The sequence below is a fragment of the Micromys minutus genome (assembly GCF_963924665.1).
Source record: "Micromys minutus genome assembly, chromosome: 22".
In the NCBI taxonomy this organism is placed as follows: Eukaryota; Metazoa; Chordata; class Mammalia; order Rodentia; family Muridae; genus Micromys; species Micromys minutus.
This window is the reverse complement of record NC_137957.1, coordinates 6,377,361-6,396,181: the sequence shown is the minus strand read 5'-3', so window position 1 is coordinate 6,396,181 and position 18,821 is coordinate 6,377,361. Positions and strand designations below refer to the sequence as shown.

The following is an 18,821-nucleotide window of genomic DNA, read 5'->3' as shown; positions in this document are numbered from 1 at the left end:
TAGTGCACTACAACCAGGAATGCTGGAGGGTTCTCTATGTAGGGAAAAGGCTGGGCAGATGACTGAGTTGCCACACCCTCATTGTTTGGTCCAATAAAACTATATTCCAAGAAGGGAGTAGCCTGTATTGGGTCACTGTCGAAAGTAAACTGTTTGGAGGCTGGCTAGGGTAGTCGTTCAGTGGTAGAACACTTGTCTGGCATGTGTGAAGCCCTGGGTTCATACCCTAACACTGCACATACACACAGAAAAAGCTACAGGGCATGGTGACACATGCTTGTAAGCCCAGAACTATGCAAGCAGAGGCAGGAGAACCGTCAGAAGTTTAAGGCAAGCCTGGGCTTTATGGCAAGGTGTCTCAAAACAGGCTGGGAGCTGGCTTCACAGTACAAGCATAAGAACCTGAGTTTAGCATTTAGGAGGCAGAGGCAGGTAGATCTCAGTGAGTTCAAGGGCAGCCTGGTCTACATAGCAAGTGCCAGGCCAGCCAAGGATTCATAGGAAGATCCTGTCTCCAAAAACAAGGGTGAGGCCAGAGGAATGTTTCAGTGTGTAAGGGCTGATTACCTTGATCTCTGGACCCACATGACAGGTGGGAAAACCAAGTCTTCCAAGTTGTCCTCTGACCTTCACATACATATGGCAACACACACATTGTAATGAAAAGCAAGTGTGGACAGTTTCTGAGGAACAACACTGGAGGTTGACCTCTGGCTTACACACACACACACACACACACACACACACACACACACACGCAAGGCACACCTGTACCCAACATACCTACACATGAATGCATACATATACCATAGGCACAGAAGTTAAAACATTAAACCACAAGCCAGGTCCGTGGCATAGGCCTGTAGTCCCAGCTGCTTGGGAGCTGAGGTAGGATCACAAGTACAAGTCCAGCCAAGGAAACTTGTCGAAACCCCCTTCTCAGAATTAAGAGAACTGGAGATATAACTCAGTGATAGAGCACTTGGCTAGCTAGCATGCATGAGACCCTGGGTACAGAAAAAACAACAACCCTCCCAAACCCCCTAAGTTTTACTAAATAACAAGTATATTTAATCCCATGGCAGATGATCCCTTCATATTCTTTTAAAAACAAAGGCAGTGACTTCTGTTTTAGAAGTGCTTCACTTTATATGCATGAACTGTTTGCTGCATGTGTGTAATACACATACCTGCTGGGTCTCCTGGAATTGAGGCTACAGACAGTTGTGTGCTATCCCATGGGTGCTGGGTCTCAACCTGAGTCCTCTGCTAAAGCAGCAAGTGCTTTTAGCTGAGCCAACTCCCCAGCCCCTCATTTTAAAAATTCCATCCCCAGTCTGTATAAGGGACGACTGAGTACCACACCATCTCATAGCTGGTAAGCCGGTATTTTTCCTTCTGTGGCCTGACTTGGAAACCTTGGGACAGAGTAAGAGCCATTCTAGAGCAGAAGCTGTGCCAAGTCTTCTAGTTTTGTGGAAGTGTAATTGCTCAAAGTGGTCAAATAGGCCAAGAGTGTCTTTTGAAATCACATGTAACAAAAACAAAACCTCTGGTTACATTGTCTCAAGCCTGCTAAAACAGCTGGTCTCAGGCTATATACCGCCTGCATGGCATAATTATATAAGAGGTTTCAAAGTTTCAGGTTTCTACACTTTGTCTTCTGTGTTCCTCCTGCTTGGGAGATCAGAGACCCTGGAGTGAAATGAAGGCGGTGGTACACATGAAGAATTCCAGCTCTAAGGGGGTTACCACATGTTCCAGGCCAGGGACTAATTACAGGGCAAGAGCCCCACTAAATGTTTAAAGAATTCTGATGTGAAGGGTCTGGACCTATTGATGTAGCAGAGCCGCATCAGTGTCTAAAACATACAGTGTATCAGCTACACTCTTACTCTTACAATGTAGTCTGTTTTGTGTTTTCTTAAAGCTGGGCATGGTGGCTCTTGCTTGTTAATTCCAGCTCTCCAAAAGGATGCTGCAGCAGGATTGCCTTGAACTTAAGGCTAGCCTGGGCTATAGTGTGTAACTCCGTCTAAATTTAAAGACAAAAACAAAACAGGCCAGCTGCAGTACCACAAACCTGTGCTCCTGGCACTTGGAAGAGAGATATGAAGTTTAAGGTCATCTTCAGGTACGCCTGGAATTAAAGGCAGCCAGCCTGCACTACATATGGAGTTATTAAAGGCCAGCCTATACTACATAAATCCCTGTCACATGAGAAGATTGCCCTGAGGTCAGCCTACACTACATGAAACCTGTGACATGAGATTCTGTAAGGGGAGTGGATCCAGATGGACATGTAATACTTCTCAGCTCTCGGATGGCTCTGCAGCCATTTTGGATTCAGCTGCTATCCTTGACAGTGTGAGCTTGTGCTGTGGTGAGCCTTTCAGGTTTATGAATGGCAGATGGGAGTGGCCAGTAGACAATCTGTATGAGTAAGGCTTTGTCACTGTGTCTGGAGAGCAGTCTACCGACTGCTGCTGCTTCGCAGAAGAGCCTTTGCCATGCTCAGGAGTTACTACAGTCTCATAGGTTCTCACTATTGATTGAGTAAACTGATCTTTTCAAATCGAATGAAGCCTTTTGACAGTTGGAGAAAACGCTGATGGACAGGTTGGAGTCTAGCTTTCAAGGGAAAGGGCCACAGCTGGTTTGAATCTAATGTTAGCGGACGCAGTGGTCTGACATGGGTGGTGGTCAGATCTCTTCTAGACAGTGAGTTTATAACCAAGGCACTTGGTCAGAAAACCAGCCCTGCTGTCTGACGTCCTTTCTGTCCATCTGCATATTACCATGCTTGGAGTGTTAAGACCATTTTATTTTCTCTCTCTTTTTAAGATGCATTTACTTTATGTATGAATACTCTATAGCTGTCTTCAGACACACAGAGGGTGTTGGATCCATTACAGATAGTTGTGAGCTACCAGGTGGTTGCTGGGAATTGAACCAGGACCCCTGGCAGACCAATTTATAACAACATGGAGGTTTCTATAAAATCCAAGTGTTCCCAGTGCACCGGACCGATGCAGCCACTATGGTGCAGATATTTTCAAGAGTTGATTGTAGACTGAGTGTGTGTATGAAGCTGGACATAGGGCTTGATTGCTGCTCATCTCGTACCTGCAGATGAAGGTACCTGCCTGTCGCCTACCTTCACACCCCTATGTTTATTCTCCCTGACAGCTGGGAAGATGACCATGCAGTCACAGAAGACGTTACACTCAGCGACGTACAGACTGATTTAGAGCAAGGTAAGAGGTTTGTGAGGACGACATGCAAGTTCAGGAAGGCACTGCTTTCTGTATATTTTTTTATTATGTAAAAAAAAAAAAAAAAAAAAAGAAATGACTTCCCAAAAGCTGTATTTGGCATGAGCTGATGCCACTGCTAGTGCTGCCAGCGGCCAGGCACGGTGCGTGAGGCCCTGAGGGGTGGGAAGGAGAATGAGGTACAGGCAGAACAGGAAATAGCCAGCTCAGGTCCCTGCCCTAGGAGCCTGAAGGATAAAGGCAGAGCAGTAAGGGGTAACAATGTGATCGATCCTCTTTGGTCAGGCAAACACCCATATATGGGCCTGGAAGGCAAAAAGGGCACAGGCTCAGCCCTGGACCCAGAGCTGTGGAGGCTCATCACACTGGGGCAAGAGGCGAGGCGAGGAGAGAGCCGAGCAGTCACCGCCCAGCTCCTAGGAACCACCCTTGTCTCTGTCATCCATCAAGTCGTACCTAGGGAAGCAAGGACAGAGTTCAGGCAGAGACTCTGCATCCCAGGCTGACTTAGAACTTGGTATAGAGTTCAGTTCTCCAGCTTCCTGAAGGCTAGAACTACAGCTGTAAGCCGGTGTGCCTACGCGGAAAACATGCTAAGGGCTTCCGTGCTTAAGGCGACCTATGGTTCTCACTTTCATTACAGCCTGTGATTGGGATTTCTCCAGTGGGCAGAGCCAGTCCCACCCACTCACCACTGGGCTGCCCCCTGGGAAAGGTCGATCTCTGCCAGATCCAGCTGCACCTGGGTTGGAGGATGACGGGGGCAAGGTGTCATTTTGGTATTTTCAAAGAGCTGTCGTATCAACATACTTTCATCATTTCAAACCACGGTGTGAGGCACCTGCAGCTTTAGTTCATGCCTTCTCACCTTCCCCAGAAGCTCACGCTCTCTTGACATGAAGGAGGAGTTTGACTTCACAGAGACATCAAGCTTCCGCCTAAGAGTCCCATCCAGGGGCAGGTCCCACTCAAACCTGGAGAAGGTACTAGATCTTAGTGCCAGGGGCCCACCTGAAGCTTTCCCCCACCCCCTGCTGCCCCATGCCCTTTACTGACCGCTCATTGAACTCAGGATTGAGGGTCCTCTTCTTCTGTGGGGTCTTCCTCTTGGTGCTTCGGTTCTTGTCTGGGAGCAGCAACACCGACACGTAGGGGTCTGGGAGATCACGTCCATTTTGTCGAAGGGCCCTGCAACAAGGGTGTGGGCGTTGGAGCACTCAAGGCAGAGGCTGGATGGAGGACCACAGAGGACCAGTGGGCGGGGTCTCACCGGCAGCTGTGAATAATACTGATCAGCTTCTGTTCGTCACTGTGGTACCATACTGTCAGCTTCACCTGGCCCAGGGGCCCAACAGGAGCCTCAGAGGGACTGTGGGAAGATGGGAGATAAAAGCATCTAGGAACCCTTCATGATCCTGCCTGAGTACCGCCACCCTTCCCAGCCCTCTTACCTGTCACCGTGTGTTAGGCGATGCCTGACCTCCAGGGCTGGGGAGGTGGGGTGAGTGGGCCCCCCTAAGGCCTCAGGTTCTTCGCTGAGAGAGGAGGAGCTGTGGCTGTGGGCTTCCACTCCCGAGTGCTGGGATACCAGGATCTGGGGGCAGGAGAGGTGAGTGGAGCAGTGCTCTCAGTCCGGAGGGCTGCTCCCTACCGCTCCCACTTCCTGGCCTCGCCCGTACTCACCCCTAACTGCAGTCTCATTAGCACCTGGCCCTGGCCGCTGAGTGCAAACCAGCGGTCCAGGCAGAGTTGGTGGGCCTGGAGGAGCTCAGAGAGGGGCAGGGATGCGGAGCCCAGGGTGCCGGTCCCTTCACCCCGAACCTGCGGGGCAAATACTCTGATAAAATATTGAAGCTTGGAATTTAGGATCCAAAGACCCGGGTGGTTTTGGTGAAAGTTCCTCTTCTGGAGGAGTGGAAGCGTGTCACAGCTGCTAGTCCCTCACCCCCCTTTTTGTTCCCTTTGTGACTAGGCCTCACTTCAGGTACTTCCTGTCTCCTACCTACCTCAGCCTCCAGGGGCTAGGATTACAGGGATGTGCCATCAAGCCTTCAGCCTGCCTTCTCCTCTCTGTTAAAATAGTCTCTACTTTGTAAGCTTTGACAGGTTTATCAGTAGAACCAGCAGAATGGAAGAGAGAATGTCAGCAACTAAAACTAAATCGGCCAAGTGGCTCGGCCAGGCAGCGGCAGCACACACACCAGCACTAGGGAGGGAGACGGGTCTCTGAATTTGAGGCCAGCCTGGTCTATACAGAGTCTTAAAAAAAGTAAATGGGTAGCGTAGGGCTGGGGCTGCAGCTCGCCCCAGCTCCACCTAAGACGGGGTGTGGTACTGCAAGTCTGTCTTCCTCAAACTGTGGAGGTGGAGGCAGGAGGGTCGCCTCAGCTGCATACTGAGTTTGAGGCCAGCTTGAGCCCCATGACTCCCTGGCTCAAAGTTTCCTGCCTGCCATTTTCTACATCCTACATGTAATGTTTCTGCCCCCATGTGAGTAGTGGAGAAAGGGCCCAGTCACGGAGCACTGGCTGCTCTTTGAGAGGAGTTTGATTACCAGCACTCGCATGGTTTCCCTGGGTACCAGATATGTACACGGTACACAGACATACATACAGACAAAACACCCCTATGCATAATGAAGATCTTAAACATATTTATATCTCTATTTTGTATTTCCTAACTTTTTAAACTTTTTGTTTTTTGGTTTTGAGACAGGATTTCTCTGTGAAAGCCCTGGCTGTCCTGGACAGCAGTCCTCTGCCTCTCTACTGGGATTCATGATATACGCCACCACACACCCAGGTCAGTAATATTTAATAGTTTTATTTTCTCTCTTGGCAATATTCAGCCTCTTCTACTTTTGAAACTTAGCTTGTTTCCTGCAACCTCTGTGTTCTGGCTACAATTCAGGTCCCCTGAAGGGTTCCTCCATTGTCTGAGTCCTTAGGTGTGAGCTCCTGTTCACTTGCTTCCACAGGAGGGGAAAGCAGTTAAAACACCAAAGACTTCAAATTCAAAGACTGTTCTTTGTTCTTCCCTTCCTCTCCTGACCAAGAGCAGCTGGTGGGTAAGGATGCCTATAATCCCAGCATTCACAGGCCAGTCTAGGGTACAGTGTGAGACACTGTCTCAAAAAGTCATCAACAGCAAAAGTGCCCAGAAGTTTTTGTTGTTTAGATACACTAATTTCTAAGGGGGGGGGGACAAAACAAAACAGAGAGCCAGGCTTGGTAGCACACACCTTCGATTCCAGCACCTGGGAGACAGGTGGGAAGATGGCTCTCTGTGAGCTCTAGGCCAGCCAGGCTACATGAGAATCTGAGTTCATTCTCCACAAGGGCCTGTCCTATGGAGAGACAAACCCTAGAAGCCTGACCAGCCTGCTCAGTTGAACCAAAGCAAAAACAACAGAGATCCCCTCTAAATTAAGGCGGCAGTCAAGTAAGGCCATCCAAGGTTGTCTGATCTCCATATGCATTCTGTGACACACTCACACCTGAATTCACACGTGTGTGCGCACACTAACAAACCCCAGAAAAATATAGCAGTGTCTTTAATTACTCTGAGGCCTCCCCCTCATTTGCTTGAGATGGGGTCTCATTATGTAACCCCTAATGACCTCAGTCTTAATGATTATGGACTACAAGTCTGTGCCTCTACACCCAGACCAGCTAGTCCCTTAGGTCTGCCTGCTCCTACTGTTGTCCTGGTTGGCCGTGATCCTCCTAACTGCAGGTCTGAAACAGTCCCTTATGCTTGAGTATAAGATACAGATTCTTTTCTTTTTTCTTTTGAGACAGGGTCTCACAGAGCTAGGCTAGCTTTTAAGCTATTATGTAGTGAACTAGACCTGATCTACTTCCATCCCCCAGAGCCAGAATCACAAGCACACACCAGCTATACCTGGGGAAATTCCTTTTCCTGGAGGGAATTGAACTTAAGGTCTCGAACATGCTAAGCAGACATTCTTCTACCCAGAGCTATATTCTATTCCAAAGTCTTAGCATGACAGGGATACTGAGAATTCCCTGTTACGAACCTCTCTATAATCTTTATTTTTTCCCCAGCCTGAAAGGCATTTCTGCTTTATTTAAAACTTTGTGGTAGTGCTTTAAATTCCAGCACTCTTTCTGAGTTCTAGGCCAGCTTGGTCTACAAAGCAAGTCCAGGACAGCCAGAGCTGTTACAGAGAGAAACCCTGTCTCAAAAATAAATAAATAAAAATTCTAGTTTTACTTTATGTTCATATGAGAGTATGCATCCAAACTAGACTGGAGAGGTGGCTGCTCTTCCAAAGGTCCTGAGTTCAAATCCCAGCAACGAAATGGTGGCTCACAGCCATCTGTAATGAGATCTGATGTGTCTGAAGACAGCTACAGAATACTCAAATACATAAAATGAATAAACAAATCTTTAGTTGCCTTGGTTATGGTGTCTGTTCACAGCAGTAAAACCTTAAGACACTTCCCTTTTGTTTATGGTGGTGTGGCGTTGCTTTTTGGAAACAGGGTCTTACTAGCCCAGACTGGCCTTGAACTTTTTGGGCAATCCTCCTGCCTCAGTTCCCATGAGCTGTTATTACAGATGTTTGCCACCAGGAGCTTTCCTTTTCTAGCTAAGCACCCTGTATTTGGTCAGAGTTCACAGGTACCTGCAGCTCCAGGCTCTCAGCATGTGGCTTCCTGATCAGGAAAGAGGCGCTCTCTTCCCAGACGGGGGCTGAAGTTTGGGAGACAGTCTGTTGGGGACGGAGGGGTTAGGATGAGCAACAGGTACCCAGTCTTGCAGTCTCCTCCCTCCCGACCTTAGTGAGGGATCCCCTTAGAAAGCATCTCCTTCTACCTTGGTTTTGTGGGAAGTCTCTCCGATGGTGATAGTAGCGTAAGGACTGGGAGGCTTGTTGCCCTTTCGGAGCTGGAGGAGAGTATCAGTTGCTCATAAATTTAGACCTAGTTCCCCCCTCCGCTGCCGTTTCACATTAAAGTCACAGAGCACAGAGCCCCATCTCCATTTTCACGTGACAGCCCCCACCCTGATAGCTTCGGATAATCTCTCACCCCAGCACCATCCTGGCCAGGAACCTATGGGGCGTGTAGAGTTGGTCGCTCTTACCGGCAGATCTTCCGCCCGCTCCAGGTAGACGGACAGCAGGGCTGCTGCCAGCTCTGAGCTCTTCTGAGTCTGGATCAGGCTGTTCACCTGCAGCACCTGGGACACACAGTGGGCTGTGGACGGGGCTGACACCCTGGGACCTGAGACACAATTTGGACGCTGACAGAGGGTGCACCCTGCCCCGCCCTTCAACTGCTCCTCTCACCTCCTCTAACTCAGCAGCCGAGGGTCTAGGGATCAGACGCTCCAGGCGCAAGTGCAGGCGGCCTGATGGGACATCTTCCAGAGTCAGCCACTGTGGGTACAGGCAGGAAAGGTTGAGGATGAAAATGAGGCTCGGGTCGAGATCAGAAGACACTGGCTCTCAGCGCATGCTCACCTCATCAAGAAAGCCGCTGTTGAGCACTGTGGTGAGACTCACTTTATACCTGTGGTGGAGAATAAAGACCAGGCTGAGGGTTGATACCGTGGCCTATGGGGCCCAGGCTATCCATCTTCCTATCCTCTTACCTGCCCAAAAAGTCATCCTTGTCCAAGTCCTTATCAAAGACCTCAATCTCAAGCTCTTGGCCAGGGATTGATGTGACAATCACCTAGTGGGAGAAAGGGGAAGTCTCTCCTTTTCTTCTCCAAATGACTATCCACCCCTGTCAGCAGAGCACACCCACCCTCTGCTGACCACGCCCCCATCAGCTAACCACAAAATGGCAGTCACTGTTGGGGCAGATAGAGGAATCCCAGCCACTCACTTCTGACCTCAAAAACCTCATTCCAGCGGGGATTGAGATCTTCCCGAACAACATGGGTCCGGAAGCTTCTTCCTGCCACCTTCAGTTTGACGTAGGGGTCTGATTTGCCCTTCACCAGTCCCCCCAAGAAACGGTCTTTGGCAATTAGGTCCTGAGCTTCTAATACATGGATCCGAAGAACATTCTACAGAAGGAACAGACACTGACCAAAGGGTGCAAGAACTCTCAGAAGCACCCCTAAAACAGGCTTGGGACACAGTGAGGGCAGACAGAACCTTCTAGTTTCCAGGTATCAATTTACCTCAGTCGCAAAGTGGCTGTTAGGAGTTGTGTGATAGGGCCGGGGTGGGGCGTCCACACTGCTGCCTGTCTCTGGGCTCTCGCTGTCCCAGTCCTGGGCACCAGGCACAGTGGGGAAGCGGATTTCCGAGGAATCTAAGTATAAGATCTGCAGTATAAGAAAGACTGTGAGTGCACAGCATGGGCGGTCGGCAGGATGAGCTTCTGCGCAGGCGCAGGACAGAGCAGGGGCTCCTCGTGTTCCCCCTTTCTGATGTGCCTGCATAGGGTAGCTCCTCTACACACACACACACACACACACACCCCGCTCTGAATAGCGAAGGATCCACAGGCCCTCCCAGCCCGCAGCGCTTCCTTCATTGCCATACCCGCATGACCAGTTTCATGTAGAGCCTGGAGTTTGGGCCTGAGCTGTTTAGCTGGAACCATTGGTCCAGGGTGAGTTCAGAGGCAGTCAACAGGCGAGCGAGAGGGAGAGACAGGGCCCCTAAAGTCAGGGCCCTGGAGTCGTCCTTCACCTGGGGGAGGGCGAAGGAATGGAGGCAGATCGTCAGGGAAGGAGGCCTACTGAGGAAACTAACAGGATTCCAGCTCTGTTCTCCCTCCCCACGGGGTTAGAAACCACATCCTACCATCTTTTGTCAACACCACCATCTCCTCTTCTACCTTTGCTTGTTCCCTAGAATGTTTTTATTTTCTCTCCCGCCTAGCCTATTGCAACCCTACTTACTAGACTTTATGCTCAGTTGAGATCTTTGTTCCGAATGTTTGAAAAACAAAACTGTTCATTGTGTGTGAGCGTATGACCTACGTGGGATGTGTCCCAAGCACATGTGTGGAGGTCAGAGGACAATTTTGTGGAGTTGGTTCTCTCTTTCCACCTTTATGTATTTTCTGGGGATCAAATTCCGGTCACCAGGCTGTTTATCTATCTACCAACTGGGCAGTGCTTTGCTGGACCCCAGTCTCCAAACCTTAACTTACTCCAGTCCCCCCACCCCCCCCCGTGTCCTCTGACGACCTTCAGAAGCTGTACAAGTTCCTACAGTACCTACAGGTTCCTCTATGAACCTGACCTGTAAGCTATGTTACAGTGTTTCAAGATTGTTCCCTGACCTCTAAATGCTAAATGTTAATTTTATGGGGCACAATCTCCCCACCACAAAAATTACTCATTTCAAGTACAGAGTTACCAATTGTAAAAATGAATTTTAAGCCAGCTGTGGTGGCATACCTTTACACACTAAGGCAGAGGCAGGTGGATGTCTGTGAGCTTGAGGCCAGCCTGGGCTACACAGTGATGCTCTATCAAAAAAGCAAAGCTGGGGAAAATTGTGGGAGGAGGTGGTGGAGAGGGGGGTAGTGAGCAAGATGTAAAGTGACTAAAGTTACACTGGGGCAGGAGAGATGGCCCAATGGTTAGAGCACTGACTGCTCTTCCAGGGGTCCTGAGTTCAATTCCCAAGAACCACATGGTGACTCACAACCATCTGTAATGGGATCTGATGCCCTCTTCTGGTGTGTCTGAAGACAGTGACAATGTACTCATACATATAAAATAAATAAATCTTTAAACAAAAAAGCTACACTGACAAAACAAAGCAAAGCTAGATGTGGTGGCTCATACCTTTAATCCCAGTAAAAACGGATCAAAGAAAGCAGGGGGGGTGTGGGGGGCAGCAACCAACAAAGCCCAAGGTAGCTCTCACCTGCACATCAAGCTCCTGGCTTCGAGGGTCTTGCAGGAAAAACCGGAAAGCTTCTTCCCACACTGGGCTGTTGGTGCTGTAGGCAGCCTGAGGATGACACAGGGCATGTACCCAGCACCATTCCCATGTAGGTTGAGACTCTGAACTAACAAGCATCCTAAGGCCTGCTTCCCCTCATCCTCAGCCTAGTGCTGTCCTCACCCCTACCTTGCTCTCCTGGGTCACATCCTGAATTGACAGTTGCACCATGGGGTTGGGTTCCTTGTTGCCTTTTTTCAGCTGTGTTGGGAGATAAAATTCAGACGTCATCCTTTGAGTGCTGGGGTCTGAGGGTCTGATGATGTAAGGTGGGGCCAGCAGACTCTTCCTCGAGGCAGACCTGACCCCTCCTCAGAACTGTTGCAGGCAGGGGCATCTGCATCCTCAGCACAGGAGGAGTGGGCGTTCTTCCCCCCAAGGCTCTGATCCACCCACACTACAAGCCAAACTCACAGGAAGGTCCTGGGCTCTATCCAAGTAGACAACAAGAATGGCGGCTGATGGGGGCTCTGGCCGAGAAATGACGCCCCGATTCCACTGCAGAACCTGGGGGGGGGGAGCAGGGGTCAGACCTCACCCTCCTGCTCAGGATGTCCCCAGCCTCCTGTGGCCTATGCCTCTTACCTGGTCCAGCTTTTCTGCATCTGGCAGAAGTGATAGCCATTCTAGCCTCAAGTGAACTTGGCCTTGCCCACCTTGTAGCGGGTACCACTGAAGGGAGTCAAAGGGAAGGGACAAGCAGAGGTCAGAGAATACCCAAAGGGCAGCAGCTGTCACTTCCCAGAGGATAGGATCACTCAAACCTTCCTCTTCTCCCTCCCAACTTACGTTATCCAGGACTCCAGCCTCTAATACCTTCCCTACATCCAGCTTCATTCTGGAAGAGGGGGTAGAGAGGAGAGTGATTTAATTAGTGGCAAGTCAGCAGGTTCCTTCCACTCACCATCCAGGAGTAATTATAATTGAGGAGCCCTTTTTAATGTCATTTTAAAAACTTCTGTGTGTGGGTGTGTACATGTGAGTGTGTGGGTGTGTACATGTGAATGTGTGTGTACATGTGAGTATGTGTACATGTGAGTGTGTATGTACATGTGGGTGTGTATACATGTGAGTGTACATGTGTGTATGTACATGTGTGTGGGCGTGTACATGTGTGTGGGTGTGTACATGTCAGTATGGGTGCCTAAGAAGGCCAGAGGAATGGAAGCTGGAGATATGGGAGGTCAATAAGGCTTCCTGGGCGCTGGGGATCAAACTCGGGTCCTCTGCAAGAGCAGTACATGCTTAATGGTTAAGTGGAGGGGAGGGAGGAGGGGAAGAAGAGAGGAACGGATGGACAGAGGGACGGAAGAAGGGTGTGTTTGGTGTGTGCATGTTCTGCTACCTCCAGAATCTTAGTAAACGGGTAATCTCACCTTCCCAGAAAATCATCTTTATCTGGATCCTTGTCAAATACCTCCACCTCGATCTCCTGTCCTGGAACCTCATGAACTATCACCTGGAGAGCACAGAGAAAACATACAGATACACACATGCACATGGGCACACGCAAAACACGGATACACACAGAGAACTGTGGTCTTATGAGCCGCAGCTGAGGGCTACATCAGCAGCTTCTCAGGGCCGTGTGTGCATGCATACAAACATACAGATACACACATGCACAAGCACACACAAACACAGATACACACACACGAACACTCCTTGGCTTCCTACCTCATACGTCTCTCCCCAGTGAGGGTTGAGCTCCTCATCAATGACACGGCTGCAGAACATCTGGGTGCCCACTCGAACGAGTGCATAGGGGTCCGATTTGCCCTCAATCAGGCCTTTCACATACTTGTCCTTAGAACTCAGACCTCGGGCCGCCAGCAGGTGAATCCGGATAATGCCCTGGGGTCAGCAATCTACAGGTGAGAAACTATGACCCCAGCACCCAGTCCTTGAGAAAAAGCTAGTCTTCTGAGAGATGCCATACCCTGGGTAGTGGGGACCGCAGCTGGGCCACATCTTGAAGGTCAGGCACAAGGGGCACCAACAGTCGGTTAGGGAGCACAAGGAAGGCAGCAATGGAGTCCATGATCATGGTGTCAGAGAGCGAGCTAAACGGGAGATAGAAAAATGGTTCAACGTCTAAGTTTTTTTCTCCTACCCAACTGTGTTTCTTCCTGCAGAGAAAGACCTAAACCTTTAAATCTCACTGAATATTTTTGGCTGAGCCGGAATTTGTTATGTAGCCCATGATGGCACTGAACTCCCACGTCCCAGAATTATAGATGTGTGCAACCAACTCGTAGTTTAGAATGTCCAGTCCCTTCCTTTCTCATTTGTTCTGTGTGTGCACTTATGTGCATTGCAGAGGGTATGTGTGGAGGTCAGAGGACAACCACACCATATCCATCAGGCCTGGCGGGGAGCTCCTCTGCCCACGGAGCTGCCCCACCAGGGAGGAAGACTCAGAACACTCTTGCTCCTCTTGGCCCCCAACTCCCTTTGCTACGCTCAACCTTTCTTGTCCTTTTTGCCCCTGCTCCAGGAGTCTCTGTTTCCTACCAAAGTGCATGCTCCTCCCACAGGAGAAAATAAATCCCAGTCTGAAACTTTCCTGGAGTTTATGTCTGACCTCTCCAAGTGCAGTGAGGGCTCAGAGGCACAGGGTAAAGTGGGGTACTTGGGAGGGTGCCCAATACCTAAGTCCTGGGATATCCAGCAGGTTGGTCATCCCTGTCCAGTTGATGTCAAGTGTCTGGAAGAGAAGAAAGAGTCAGGACAGACCCTAGGAAGCACGGGCACCCTCAGACTCTGATTTGTCTTTTCAGTGCCCATAGCTACCTTTCTGTACTGCTCTCTCTCTTCCCAAACCCCACAATCCCGTGTGTCTCCCATCTCCCAACAATGCTCTCCTTACCGGGCGTTTGATAAAGAACATGGACACAGCTCCCACAATAGGAAGGTCCCCTGTGAGCGGCTCAAGAATCACCCGCAAGACGCCATGGAGCTAGAGGAAGAAGAGAAGATCAACACCCTGGGTCCTCCCACGTGTCCCACGCCTCTGCTGTTCTAAGCACCACCCCCTCCCAGAGTCCAGCACACTTAAGGCCCTGACATCAGCCCCACCTGCATGCCCTTGACTCCGGCTTTGCAGAAGTATTTCTTCACTTCCACGTCAATCTGTACATCTCCCACATAGCTGGGAGGCAATGAGGAAGAGAATAAAGAAGTTGGTACTGGGCATGGGGGGAGTAGGGAGCCGAGTAGTCAGGGTGACCACTGGCATGGTAGCGGGAAGGTGGGAAGTTACCTGACATTTAAGTCCAGTAGAATCTGATCTTTTCTCTGACTAGGGTGAACCTTGACGCCAATGATTCGGACTGGCTAAAGAGAGAGGTGATCTCAGGAGAGTCAGGAGGGGAAAGGTGTGCCTCAGCCCTCAGGGTACCCCACCACCTCCTACCCACCTCCTCCCACAAGTACCTTTTCACCCAGCTCCACACGTGTAAATGTGAATGTCTGCAAGTGGGGATTAGCTCCCCGGACAGCGGGGGCTACCGTCTCTGCCAGAAGCTTCTCCATATACTGTCCTAGGAAGGGCCACACCTGCGCCACAATCTGGGAAGGAAAGGAAGGAACTGTCAGAGGAGAGGCCCCTTTCCCTCTAAAGCAGAGGTTCTCACCCCGTGGGTCATGACCTTTTCACAGGGGTCATCTAAGACCACCGGAAAACACAGATGTTTACATGACAACTCATAACAGTAGCAAAATTATACTTGTGAAATAGCAACAAACAATTTTATGGTTGAGGGTCACCACTGTTAGGAAAAGGATGAGGAGAGTGGGGGGATATGGCCCATGGACGTGCAGCTGAGGCCTGAAGGTGAGAGAGAGGCCTCTGAGGATCCATGTTGGGAATCCCTTCCCCTTGAGGGACCAGCCACACATCCGTATAGTACAGAATAGAGTTTATTCAGGTCATAGAGGAGTTAAGAGGGTAGTGGGGCAGAGAGAGAAGAGGAGTAGAGGCCGGCCATGAGCACATGGAGAGAGGGGGGAAGGGAAGGGGAAGAGGAGGGTTAAGGGGGGAGAGCAAGAGAGAGAGAGAGCAAGAGTACAAGAGGGGGGGCAAGTAGCCCCTTTTATAGTGTCAGGTCATTGGGGTGGAGCATAGCTGGCTATTGCCAGGTAGTGAGGGTGGGGTATACCTGGCTGTTGCTAGGTGACTGAGGGGTGGAGTTTGCAGAATCTCAACAACCACAATATGAGGAGCTGCATTAAATGGTTGCAGCATCAGGAAGTTGAGAACCACTGGTCTAAAGGTGAGTTCTATCTGGCCGTAGCAGCATACAGCTGTTTTCTGAGGCTCAGTTGAAGCCACCTTGGGCTCAGTGTCCAGAGCCAGGCATGAAGACAGAGTCCTTCAGACTCACCCCAGGGGCAGCTTTAGGGACTATGCTTTAGCTGAAACAGGAGGTGTGGAAAGGCATTGAAAGAGGAATAAACCCCACAGAGGAAACATCAGAACTGAGACAATCCTCACCTTATTTAGCCATTCGACCTTTTCCACGTCTGGGAAGCTGACCTGGCATGGAGAAGGCAGGGACAATGGTGAGACACTTGACATCCATGCTTCCTAGGAGACTCTTGGGATGGGGCTCCTCACACCCAGGGCTTGGGTGCTGAGGTTTCTTCCCTCCCTCTCCACCACCTTTTTTTTTTTTTGTTGTAATGACTTATTTTATGTGCACTAGTGTTTTTCCTGCACACATATGTCTATGTGAAGGTGTCAGATCCCTTGGATCCAGAGTTACAAGCAGTGTGAGCCACCATGTGGTTGATGGGAATTGAACTCAGGGCCTCTGGAGGAGCAGTCAGTGCTCTTAACCACTGAGTCATCTCTCCAGCCCCCTCCCCCTTTTTAAAGCAAAGTTTGAGTTTATTAGGAGAAGGTTTTAGCTGACCATGGGGACACAAACCTATATTGCCAACACTTAGAAGGTAAAGGCAAGAGGGCAGGGAGTTCAAAGCCAGCCTGGGCTATATGAGACTATGCCTTAAACACAGAGGGGAAAAGTTGTTTTTCTCTATTTGTTTGTGGTTAGGGTTTCATTATGTAGCCCTGGCTGACCTGAAACTCACTATATAGACCAGTCTGTCCTCCAGTTTATAAAAATCCACCTGCTTCTGCCTCCCATGTGCTAGGGTTAAAGGCATACCACACCCAGTAAGAAAAAGGTTTTAATACAAATTTAGGCACACAATCCTGGGGGTGGGAGAATTCTTTCCTTAGTATTTGGGGATAGTGAAGCTTCTTTAATAAGGAGAGCGGGTAGGATGTGGGGCCACATAGAGTTGCTTCAGATAGCTCGGAGATGCGAAATGGCAGCTTCTGGGGCAGAGGAGGGGGAGGGGGAGGAGTCTTGAAGAGAAGGGCACATTCTTTCAGTAGGAGATCCTGTCAAATCAGAGCTCTGGGGGAATCCTCGGCCAAAGAAGTCCTAGTTCCTTTGTCCACCCTTCCCTGCTCTCCTGGGACTGGGCGTGGGCTCCAGTATAAGAAGGTGAAGAAGAAACCAAACGCTGATCACCTAGAGACTGTCAGGAAGAGACTTGGGCCTGGTGCGCTGGTGCGCTAGTGCCTGCGCAAGGCACCGCACTGTCTCTCTCCCTTCATTCCTTTCCCCCTTATCTCCTTGCTCTCTCTTCCTGAGTGGGAAAGGGCACCTGTGCTCTACACTGAGGTGGGGAGGTGTTGGATTAATTTCAATAAGGGGTAGCAACAGCAGCCACTGCTTAGAGTACATTGAACTATTTCTTCCTTTTTTCCCCCCTCTCCAGGGTATGGCAAGTGTGACTGGGGTCTGCCTCTCTCTCTCTCTAACTGGCACCTCTAAGTGAGAAGAGTAGGGAGAGTACCCCACAGGGTCTGGTAGCCCACTCAGCTTAGCAAGGTCAGAGAGAGGCATCAGCTGAGCAAGCGAGTGAGCAAGCGAAGGCTGCCCACAGTCCGGAAAAGGGTGGGGCCGCCCAGGGTGCGAGTAAAAAGGAGCAGTGGGAACTACAGCAGCTACCCTCTTCCCAGAACCTCCTCCCTTAGCCCAGCAGCTCCGCTGGCTTGAGGCTGGAAGGCAACCGTGGTAGGTCACTTCCAGGTGCGGGACTCAGCGGGAACAATGCTTGCTGCAGGGCTGGGTCTCAGCGGGTACCTAGGGACAAGGCAGGAAACGGAAAACCCGTATGCCCTTAAGTAGATAAAAAAGCCTTGAAAGCTCTAGCACAGGCGAGGGAACCTCTGAGCCATCACAGGGGGGTGGGGTGGAGGGATCCCCAGAGGCAGCGCGGCAAAAGCGCGAGTGGCAGCAGAAGTCGGGAGGAGTGAGCATTCTACACGCCTGGCTGGGAGCGGCAGCTCAGATGCACTGCTGTAGTCCGAGGAAGTCCCGATTCCATGGAAGGATCCGCTCTGCGACAAGGGTGGGCGGGGAGAGTGGGTGGCCATCCAGGAGTGGCACGTCCCAGCACACAAGCGCTAACGGGACGATGCAAAGGGGAGGGGGGACCCCCGCTGTCCTAAGTCGGGGAGCTGACTTCGTAGGGAGGGAGAGCCCGAGTTGAGGGGTGGGAAGGGCTGTACTGCACCAAGGACCGACGCGGTAACTCACCCAGGCAGGTAGCTCCCGGTGGCTCATATAAAGCGTTTCTGCCGTGATCCGCTCCTCGTCATCCAGCAGCTGCCTCGCTGCCCTCAGGCTCCGTTCTTTCCCGTCGCGGACCCGGCGCCAGCCCAGGTAGAGGGCGAGGCCGAAAAGCACGAACCCCACGCTAAGACCCGCTGCCCCGGCCAGGTACACCGGCACCAGCACCAGCAAGCGGCGCCCGAAGGAAGTCAGCACGGCCAGGGCCTCGCTCGCAGCACCTGGGCCGGCAGGTGGGACCCCGGAGCCCCGGTCCCGAGTGGAGTCCGTGGCAGGGGTCTGCCCCGAGGGCTCGGGGCCGGCGCCCTCTTCTTGGGAGTGCTCCATGGGGCAGCTTCCAGGAGTGCCCGCCCAAGCAGCCTGCAGCTCAGGGTCTGGTCCAGCTTCCCCCCAGTGATATATGGTGCTCCCCGGGACTTCAAGCCACGCCCCGCCCCTGCCTGTTGGGGCTGCGCCGCGTAGACTTGGAAAGCTAGAGAGGGTTTGGGATGGCAGGGCCTCCGTGATTGGACCAGAGGGTCAAGATGGGCGGGCTAGATGGCGGGAAAGGGGGGGAAAGAAACCAAAAGGCAGTGTTTGACTGGTCGCGGAGAGGACGGGGCGTGGCGTCCCATTTAAGAGGCGGGAGCAGCTGCTCCTCCCACGTGGGATTGGAGCGCCTGTGGAGTTACGTCATGCAGAGCCGCTACTCTAATTACTGAGTTCAGAGTGAGCTAGTGTTGAGGGTGTATCTTCCCACACGATCCCGGTGTTTTGGCCGAGTTTGGTGTGAGTCTTACATATTCTTTGTCAACTTTCCCAAGAGGACATTCATGTTTGCCTCTAAGAATAATGAGATTTTTTTTTTACTGGCTGCCATTGCAAAACGTTACGGAAATTAGCCGATTTAGAACGAAAGCCTAGGATGACTGGCCCTGTCTAGCGGCCCTGTCTGTCCTGTTCTCATTC

General features: G+C 51.0%; 1 protein-coding gene across 1 annotated transcript; it reads right to left on the bottom strand.

Annotated features, from left to right (window-relative positions):
* Positions 1-3,322: 3,322 nt before the first annotated feature.
* Positions 3,323-18,255, bottom strand: ESYT1 (extended synaptotagmin 1). Its single transcript, XM_080936036.1, has 31 exons — positions 17,841-18,255; positions 15,719-15,760; positions 14,659-14,793; positions 14,486-14,559; positions 14,302-14,374; positions 14,093-14,182; positions 13,875-13,930; positions 13,163-13,286; positions 12,901-13,077; positions 12,600-12,682; positions 12,013-12,061; positions 11,809-11,895; positions 11,638-11,730; positions 11,353-11,424; positions 11,146-11,232; positions 9,805-9,954; positions 9,438-9,584; positions 9,144-9,320; positions 8,898-8,980; positions 8,767-8,815; positions 8,593-8,682; positions 8,388-8,483; positions 8,118-8,189; positions 7,927-8,013; positions 4,959-5,096; positions 4,727-4,869; positions 4,546-4,644; positions 4,332-4,463; positions 4,144-4,249; positions 3,968-4,017; positions 3,323-3,731 (listed from the first exon to the last, which is right to left on the bottom strand). Exons 1-31 carry the CDS (start codon positions 18,198-18,200, stop codon positions 3,692-3,694), a joined length of 3,261 nt encoding a protein of 1,086 aa, XP_080792162.1. The 5' UTR covers positions 18,201-18,255; the 3' UTR covers positions 3,323-3,691.
* Between the last annotated feature and the right edge of the window lie 566 nt (positions 18,256-18,821).

Coding starts and splice junctions, on each gene's coding strand:
- ESYT1 (XM_080936036.1), bottom strand. CDS start 18,200: ATGGAGCACTCCCAAGAAGAGGGCGCCGGCCCCGAGCCCTCGGGGCAG. Junction 14,183..14,301: donor CCGGAGTCAAGGGCATGCAG/GTGGGGCTGATG, acceptor TTCTTCCTCTAG/CTCCATGGCGTCTTGCGGGT. Junction 4,870..4,958: donor TAATGAGACTGCAGTTAGGG/GTGAGTACGGGC, acceptor TCCTGCCCCCAG/ATCCTGGTATCCCAGCACTC.